The 10000-nt window shown below is 28.1% G+C and overlaps 2 protein-coding genes across 2 annotated transcripts in view; one reads left to right on the top strand and one right to left on the bottom strand.

The window, feature by feature from the left end:
• Window positions 1–10000, top strand: part of LOC113389691 (putative tyrosine-protein kinase Wsck) — a 34509-nt gene that overhangs the window by 1064 nt on the left and 23445 nt on the right. The window contains exons 4-8 of the mRNA XM_026626707.1: window positions 1–97; window positions 328–494; window positions 2584–2791; window positions 2914–3221; window positions 5624–5840. The exon at window positions 1–97 is cut by the window's left edge and continues 93 nt beyond it. Of these exons, the coding sequence (XP_026482492.1) occupies window positions 1–97; window positions 328–494; window positions 2584–2791; window positions 2914–3221; window positions 5624–5840 (997 nt within the window). The remainder of the gene's footprint in view (window positions 98–327; window positions 495–2583; window positions 2792–2913; window positions 3222–5623; window positions 5841–10000) is intronic.
• Window positions 7104–8354, bottom strand: LOC113389114 (protein FRG1 homolog). The gene is made up of 3 exons (XM_026626171.1): window positions 8150–8354; window positions 7482–8054; window positions 7104–7410 (listed from the first exon to the last, which is right to left on the bottom strand). Exons 1-3 carry the CDS (start codon window positions 8206–8208, stop codon window positions 7263–7265), a joined length of 780 nt encoding a protein of 259 aa, XP_026481956.1. The 5' UTR covers window positions 8209–8354; the 3' UTR covers window positions 7104–7262.

The raw sequence follows: 10000 nt of genomic DNA, 5'->3' as shown, positions 1-10000 counted from the left end.
ATCTCTGTGGGCTTAGTTAGTACTTACAAAGGTGTTACTAGGATTAGATATAGTAGTACACCTCATGCCAAAATTATTTTTAATATACCAGAAGCAGGTAATATAATAATTATAATTATTTAAAATATATTTTAAATATATATGTATATATATATATATATATATATATATATATATAGTAGTTTGTTTATGCAATCATTTTTTTTATATATTTATTTACTTGTTTTACTTATTTATTAATGAATTTCATTTATATATATATTTCTACCATAAATTTATTATTTACAAATTTATTCATTTATATATATATATTTGTTTTTATTTCAGATAATGACAAACAATCTCTAATAATGGGCCTAACAGCCGCAATAGTAGTTTTTGGAATACTCCTAGTTCTTTCTGTGTTATTATATATTGTTTTAAGACGTAGACTGCCTCAAAGAAGACGACGTGATCAGCAGGAGTTGGCACTCAGAGGACCGATTGTCGAAGTGGTAAGAAATTATTAAACAATATATAATATAAACACTTAAATTTTGTTTTAAGTTTAAATCCATCCATACCAGATAATTGAGATAATAATTAAATAAAAAGAATAATGAATTCTATTAATTTATTGAAGACAATTTTAAAATTAATTTATGTCTAACTAAATTTTGGATTATGTTATAAGTCAGTAGAGTTCCTTTTTTAGTAGTCATTTAGTAGTTGCTTCAAGGATTTTTGCAAATAATTTTTGCAAGAGTTTTACTGAGAAAAAATATGTGAAACATATACATAGAGATATAAATATATTACTACCATAGTGGTTACATATTTACATTACATTACATATATGTTATTTTTGAATTCCTTAAAGTTTGAAAATTTTTAAAAAAAGCTAGTTGTGCTCTCACTCATATGATATTTTTAAATTTTAAATTAAATATATCATTTTATATTTATTATTTGAAATTTTATCATTCTGAACTAATAAATGAACTATTTTTACCATATATCTTTTTCAAATTATTCAAATTTATTATAATTTATGCAAAAAAAACTTTTTACTTAAAGATTATTATTATATATATATTTTTATATAAAACTATTAATTCAGTTTTATATATAAAATAAGGTAGAAACTCTTCAAGCATAAAGTTTTATTTTGCATAAATTATAATAAATTTGATTAATTTTAAAAAAAGATATGGTAAAAAATAGTTCATTTATTCATTAATAAATTTAATTATCAAGTTATTTATTTACTTACCAATTTATTCAGCAATTTAAATGACTATTAAATTTTTTTTAATAATTTAAATTATAACTTTGAATAATTATTTCATACTTCTATATTTACTCATTCATTCATTAATTATTTTATTATTTATTTATCAGTAGAGTTCTATATTACTTTTCTAAATCGAGTTTTTTCCCTAGAGTCGTTGCTGCTGAGTCTCACAAAAATAATAATTGTAATTTGTTTTAGTTACTTTAGTAACTTTTTCGTATTTTTGTCTGGTGGTACAGTTCCTTTTTCTAGAGTCCTTGGTTCTCATAATTGCAATTTTTTCATCATTAGCAACTTTTACAAAACTTGATAATGGTTTGCTCATCAGTAGAGTTCTTTTTCTTATAGTCCTTGCTTCTGATCCGAAAAAAATGATGATTATATTTTTTTAAAATCATTTTAGCAATTTTTTCAAAACTAGATTTGATTTGCTCGTCAGCAGAGTTTTATTTTACTTTTCTGAAATCGAGTTTGCTCTTCAGTAGAGTTCTTTTTCCTAGAATCAGTTTGCTTGTCAGTAGAGTTCTTTTTCCCAGAGTTCTTGCTTCTGCACAAAAATAGTAAAAACTAGGATTGATTTGCTTGTCAGTAGAGTTCTATTCTAATTTACTATAATCGAGTTTGCTCGTCAGTAGAGTTTCTTTTTCCCTAGAATTGGTTTGCTCGTCAGTAGAGTAGAGTTTTTTTAATTTCTTCAGCAACTTTTTCAAAAAGTTAGTATCGATTTGCTGCACAAGGTTAGAATTTTTTTTATATAAGTCTTCATCAATTTTAAAAAAGTTTAAATAAAAAAAGCAATTGTTTCGTCACAAGGATACTTAGTTCTCTCAAAAACTGCAATTTTTGGCACATTTAGCTCTGTATCTTCGAAATGTCGGGACCTGTCTTTGCCAAAAACTAATCACCACTTCTCCCAATCATTACAAATTGAATGTTTTTTAGATCATTCAAATCCGATATTCCGTTCCCTCAAAAACTCGATTTGTATTTTCTGCACTCTTTGCTTCGTATCTCCGTAAAGGCTGGACCTGCCTTTGCCAAAACCTAATCAGCACATCTCCCTATTAGTAGAAATCGAATGTTGATTGAATCATTCTAATCGGTTGGTGCTTGCGCCCGAAAATTGTATTCATACATACATACACACACATACACCCAGACATACATTTTTTCTGAGGTATGCGAAAATGTTCAGAAACTTCTGAAACGTGAGATATGCAAAAAATTTCATTTTCGATCTTTGGCTATTACTATAACTTACCCCTATGACGCAAAGCGAGCTCCTGGCTTGAAGTATCCTTTTTTTTTAGGAAAACAATGGTTACATCCCCGAAGACGAACCAGATTCCCCAATAGATCACCATTCTCGTTTAAGAAACCAAGTATGGAACATTCCCAGAAATTTCTTAAACTACAACCAATCATCAGTTATCGGTTATGGTCGTTTTGGAAATGTGGTCAGTGGATCCCTCAGACGAGACGGTGAAGAAGTCAATGTTGCTGTTCAGTGCATAGATGGTGAAACTGAAAACTACCCTTAGAAAGCTCCTGTACTAACAACCAACTCACTGTGATAGAAAAATACTAACTAACAAACCATGGACGATTTACTCGATATAACAATAAGTTTAGCTATTAAGTTTTTAATCCATCCTTTATCCCAGATGGAGAACTCGATCAGTCTAACAAAAGATCAATGCTAAGAGATCTGGATCTTTTAATCCGTCTCGGATCTCATACCAACATTGATAGTTTGATAGGAATTTGTGAGACTCCAGATCACTTGGCAGTAGTCCTTTATCATCATCTTTTGACTCTGAAAGATGCTCTGCTGCTTTCGAGGAACAAAAATACCAAAAACCAAACCTTCTGCAATTATAAGGAGTCGCAGGTTCTGCAATTTGCGGTGGACGTTGCTTGGGGGATGGAATATTTGACCAGCAAATCGGTAAGTGTAATAAAATAATACAAGATAGCATTTAAGTAAAAATGAATACATCGTATAACAATTTTGAATAATGTTTATTTGTAATATGATGGTAACACTCGTGGTGCACACATTTATTAGTGTCGACCATTATACACATTTATATGATGATAATTTATAAATTATATATTTATAATAGCATTAAAAATATGTATAATATTTAGAAACAATAATGTAATTAAAGTCGTACTTCAAATATGGCATGATCGGTTTGTCATTGTAATTAGCATTTAGAAATTAACCTTCATTAGTGAAATGAAGTAATTGATGATTAATAACTTCTATAATATTTGTTCACACAGTCGATTATTAGAACTTCATGTAATTAAAATTAACATTCATTAATTGACTGCTTGCTTAGCTGTAATGTCTGTCTTGCCTAAAAAATATTTTTCATTTTAATAACTTCAAAGATTTATAGAAACTACGAATAATATAGAAACTAGTGGGGCGACTGGCATCGTGCCTTGAGGCAAATTTCTGGAACTTCCCGTACCGTAATTTCGACGTGAATTGTTTTAAATAATTTTAAATAGAATATTTATTATAAATGCATACTGTATACTTACAAGTGCTTTCAAAATTAGGCAACGAGCACCATGTAGAAATTAATGTAGGCTTAAATCTACCAGCAATCTACATTGGTCAAATTTGAAGTCTGGAAAAATTGAACATATTTTAGATACAACTTATATAGTATTCGCGTATTCTACAAACAACTCTTATAAGAAATTTGTTAATTTATTTTTAAATTTGATTTTTTTTCATAATTTTTTTTAGAAGTTTAACATTTTTTGGAATTCGTTTAAAAAAACTTTCTTTCTTAAATTTTTTGAGAATTTGAAACTACGAATTTGAAACTTTGTAAAAATTTTGAAATATTCTCAAATTTTTGTAAAAAATAGTTTTTTTTTTTAATTTTGATATTTTTTGAAATTTTTCAATATTTAGTTATTTTTGCAAATGATGAAAAATTTTGAAAATTTGAATTTTGTGAAACTTTAAATTTTTTTGAAAACCTTGAGTTTTTTTTGAAAAATTTTTAAAATTACGAAATTTTCTGTAAAAGCATTTTTTGCATACCAACTACTCAATCACAACGTTTTTTTGATTTAATTTAGTTGGATGATCCGTTCTTTCAAAAACTGCACAACCGTTTTTTTACACCCTTTGCGCTGAATATCTCCGAAACGGCAAAATTGCCTCTTGTAAAAACGCCTCACGATCGTGCACGAACCGAATGAAAATTGACAAATTATTGACAAATCGGTACAATTATTGACAAATTAAATTATTAAAATCTCTTATTCCATACCGTCGAAAATATCGAGGACATTTGTTTGAATCAAATACGTGAATTTTAATATTAAAAAGCTTGGTACGGAACCCAAAAAAAAATTGATACGAAATCTAACAATTTGATGTGCATATGTCCAATGAACATTTTTGACCGCTAAATGTTTTTTTATCTTTTGATCCGTGTTCCCGAAATCGTCGACGTAATTTTGTATCACATTCATTTTTTCTAAGGTATACCAAAATGTTCAGAAACCTCTAAAACGTAAAGATATATAAAAATGTTCATTTTCGATTTTTTTGCGATTACTTTAACTTACCCTACGCGAAGTTAATAATGTAATTAAAGTCATACTTCAAATATGACATGATCGGTTTGTCATTGTAATTAGCATTTAGAAATCACGTAATTGCTGATTAATAAATTCTACAATATTCGATTCACAAAGTGGATTATGTTAAACAACGCCTAAACAAATATTGTTTTCACAACTTCACTCATCATGTAATTCATAGTGTTTGAAGAACTTCATGTAATTAAAATTAACATACATTCATTGACTGCTTGTGTTTTTTTACTTTTTCGCTGGCGATTTTTATCTCATTCTTTGAACAGCTATAATCTCTGTCTTGCCTAAAAATTATTTTCCATTTTAATAACTTCAAAGATTTATAGAAACTACGAATAATAAAGAAATAATTTCTAATCAATAAACTTACGTTTATTACACGGCACAAATGTTGAATTTGTTTTATTATTTTCAAGGGACAGGGTGAAATATTCTTCTGATTCGTGCATTTTTTATTAAATCAAGAATCGTACTACGATGTAACTTTAAAATGTTTATTTATCTATGCCGATTTTCTTGTCGATATTGGTACGCATACAACGACAGATCTCTATTCACTCGACACGACTAATCACAATCGACCCGTATTGAAATGATATCATCGAGAGCGAATGACGTACAGTTCGGGCGTAACGCTATTTCCGTTGCATGCACCCTAGTAGTGCCTAAAGAAGTTTTACTTCAATAATTTCTACTTAATTTCTATTTCTTTTATAGATTTATCACAAGCAATTATGTTGTCGGAACATCAAGCTCTCTGGTAATGGTGTCGCCAAAGTTTCGGGTTTTGGTTTGGCCGATTGTAGGGCTAACCAGAATTCTAAACCTGATTATAGAAGATGGACTGCCCAGGAGGTCTTGAGGTCTCAACGATATTCGGAAAAGAGTGATATTTGGTCTTTTGGATGTGTTCTTTGGGAATGCTGCGCTTTGGGTAAGTAGATATAAATATTATCTTATATATAAACATTCCATGTCAGTAGAGTCCTTTTTTATGGAGACCCTTTTTTGTTTCATTTCGCTTGTCAGTAAAATGTAAAAAAATTCTACAAATATTTTTTGTGGCTAAACAATGTATGCCGGGCCAACTAGTATATATATATATATATATATATATAATTAAAAGAAAAACAAAAATTATGGTGCACTAATTAATATAACAACAAGTTATATGACAATAATTTTTTAATAAATATTAAACAAAAAATATAAAACTAAGATAAACTAAAAGATTTAAAAAAACTCGTTTCATTGAGACATGTTATTTGTTTGTAATTTGTTTAATATATATATATATATATATATATATATATATATATATATATATATATATATATATATATATATATATATATATATATATATATATACACCTAAGTCTGTTTTTGCACGGTCTTTTTGTACACGGTTTGAAAATTGAATATTTTTAAATTTTTTACACGAATTTATTCCATTTAGCACGATTTGAAATTTTATGTACCTAAATTTTTTTTGTCAAATTAAATTTTTGCGAAGTATGTTCATATCACAAAAAAGTATTTATGAAAGAAAAAAGTCTGAAACCATCGATAGTATCGATAGTTTGCAAACACTAGCTTAAAGATTTAAGTGAATTCCTTTTCCTTTAGCGCGTACGAACAATTTTTACTGGTCAAAGCAAATGTGAATAGCGCTAATTTAGGGGAATTATTATTAAAATAAACATGAATTCTTGTTCTTGAAAATTCTTGTTTTTCACTAATTTTAATAGGTTTTAGAGAGTAGGACAAATCACCCATTTTTGTATAAGATCAATATCTTTTTTACACGTTTTTTTTTTACACGGCTTCTTCTGGAACCAATCTCCGTGTAAAAACAGACTTAGGTGTATATATATATATATATATATATATATATCCTTTATTCCAGGGGGCACGCCCTATGCTAATATAGAAAGTGCAGACATAGTAAACAAAGTCTCAAGAGGCCTACGACCCCCTCAACTTGTATATATGAACGATGAGCTTTACCAGCACGCCCTAAATTGCTGGCAACTGGACCCAGACGAAAGGCCCACATTCTCCCAAATCGCCCAAGAATTGGAGTCACTTCTTATAATTCCGCATTTCAGTTTCATGCTGTACGAAGGATTCGAATTCGAGCCATATTTGTCTGAATTGGAAGCAGTAAAAGATTGATGGTAGTAATAAGAGTGAGTCTTTTATTATTGTATATTTTTTACATGTTTATCTGTAAGTTTTATTATTAATAGGTGTATTTTTAGTTTCATATGACTTTATTAATGTTGTGTTAAAATTAATCCGTCCAATGATAATATATACTCAAGTCAAGTCAAGGTTTTTTTTTTAATTTAAATTTATTTACAATATCGATCTGCTTTCATTTTGCTCCGGCGATCCAGCATTGTTTCGTGTAGTATTCCTTCCTTTTTGGCTTTCTTTAATTCCTTTTTGTCCTCGGAGCTGATTTTGATTTTCTTGTCTTGGAATTTTTGGAATTTTTTCCTATAAAAGGAAAAAAATATTGCTGTATATATATATATATATATATATATATATATAATTCATTTACTTACACATAATTCAGTTCCACCTCCTTCAAATTTCCTTTCTCCTCACTCGGCACCTCAATCTGCTCCTCATTCTCCCTCTCGTTCATAGTCCTTATAACAACGTACTCATCAGCACTAGCCTTCTTGCTCAAAGCAACGATAGCATCGTCTTCAGGATCAACAGCAACAAAGTTATTCCTGGGCCCCAACAGAGCAGTTTTACCGTCTTCGAAAATAGGCTCAAACTGCTCCATTGCACCCACTGCATCAGATCGACCGATAACTATACCATTTTTATCCACAGATAAGTATTTACCATAGCCTGATTTTAAGGCTATTTTATTTTCATTTATGGTGATTGCTGTGAAGATTTCTTCGGGTTCTGGAGGGTCGCCCTCGTCGTGGGGGGCTCCTAGAGTAAACAGACCGTTGTCTAGGGCTTTCATGTAGGTTTGTTTGCCGAATTCAAGGGCTACGTTGCCGGTTATCTCGGTTATTACGCTGGTTTTCCACCAGCCACCGTGGCTGATGGCATCTGGGTCTTCACGGATAACTGTTATCTTTTCTTTGGTTTTGGAGTGCTTGCGTTTCTTGGACCTGGGGGGTAAGAGACATATGGAAAAGGTAATAACAAATATATATATATATATATATATATATATATATATATTGAATGAATTTGAAGTACTTACTTAGATTTCTCACCCTTCAGCACAAGCTTGCCTTTCCTAACTTTATCATATTCTGACATGTTTAAAAGAAAATAATATTTCTATATATAAAATTACTACTTGGCATAAATTAAAATCCTTGTAAAACTAGGTTTTTAAGTAAATACTTAAACATTTACACGAATATTTTAATTAAAATGCTAAGCGTTTATATTGTTTGTATATATTAACCTGTCAAACGTCAAAAGCCAAACATAACCTCCAAAAGTTTACGAAAAAGTAAATTATAAATGCAAATTTCTTGCAAATTATTTATTTAATTGAAAAATGTCATTTTGAAAATGAACTTTTATTAAATTTCTGTTCTCACTACGTATTTAAACAAATAGATAAATATTCTTTCTTAGTAAAATGCCATACTTTAATTTTTGACAGCTGTCGCCATTTTTATTATATTGTCAAAGGCTGTTAACTGTCAACTGTCAAACATAACCAGAAATTTCAAATAAATGATATAAAATTATAAATTTAGATAAAAAAATGTTATGTAATAAATAAATGTTCACTATTCTCAATTAGTTATAAAAAATAATAAGTGGTAAACATTTTTGTAATATGTAAATCTTTGAAAATTTTAAAATTGAATAATGAATAGAAATATTTTATATAAACCTAAATTATTTTCATTATTATTTACAATTTATTTAATTTAATATTATGATATTAAAATTTCTTATAAAACAGTGTATTTAAATAAATACATTTTAAATTTAAATTATTAAAAGTTAAATTTTAAATTTTTGACAGTTGCTAACTTCAGGTGTTAAGTGTCAACTGTCAAACATAACTTGAAATTTCAAATTAATGTTGTAAAATTATAAATTTTGATTAAAAAATGCCATCTACTAATAAAATTTCACCGTTATTATTATCAATTATTAATAATAATAATTATTATAATTAATTTATTATAAGTAATAAGTGATAGACAGTACTGTGAATCTTTAAAAAAATTAAAACTGCTTGACGACTAAATACATTTTATATAAATTTGAATTATTTACACTATTATCTACTATTTATCAAATTTAATATCTCTTTACTTATTTATTTATTTAAATAAATTCAAAACTATTTAAATTATTAAAAATTAAATTTCAAATTTTTGACAGTTGCTAACTTCAAGTGTTAACAGCCTTCTGTCAAACATAACCTATAATGTGTTATCATTGTTATTGGCTTTGAGATTTTTTGTAATTTATTTGCAAAATCTCATTTAGTAGATAAGTTTGCATTGTTATCGTTATGCTTTATTAAATATAGATAACGATAAGTGATAGATAATACTGTGATATTATTATGTTAGTGTTTAATCATTTTAAATCCGCATGACGACATTTTATTTGAATCAGTTTTAAAATTTTTGTTGTTATTTACTAATTGTTACCGTTGTTGTTAATTATCAAAATGGATATTTCTCCTGAAACGTTGACGAAAATGATAGAAGGTAACGTTATTTTATTTTATTTATATTATTCACCTGCATTATATATGCAATTTTTTGTAGGTCTATCATTATATTTGAATAGAAGAGAGTGCAAGTTGGGGGAATTGTGTGGCAGTATTGATCCTCAGCATCTCGAAGAGTACAGACATAGTCATTGTAAGTATTAAAAAATTTACTTTCATTAGATTTAATTCAATGATGATATTTATAACTTTGTTACATATCCTTAATTTTGATGTCAATCCTTAATCTTTTAGTGGACACTATAATAAGAGATTATCAAGACACAAATAAAATAAACATTCCAATATACCTTCGAGCACGCTATGATATAATATTGGCACAGATAACTTTGCTAAGAGATA

The sequence above is a fragment of the Ctenocephalides felis genome, unplaced genomic scaffold, assembly GCF_003426905.1.
Source record: "Ctenocephalides felis isolate EL2017-DRISC unplaced genomic scaffold, ASM342690v1 CF-g0.4_SCAFFOLD_03573, whole genome shotgun sequence".
NCBI classification, from domain to species: Eukaryota; Metazoa; Arthropoda; class Insecta; order Siphonaptera; family Pulicidae; genus Ctenocephalides; species Ctenocephalides felis.
This window is presented reverse-complemented; position numbering and strand designations above follow the sequence as displayed.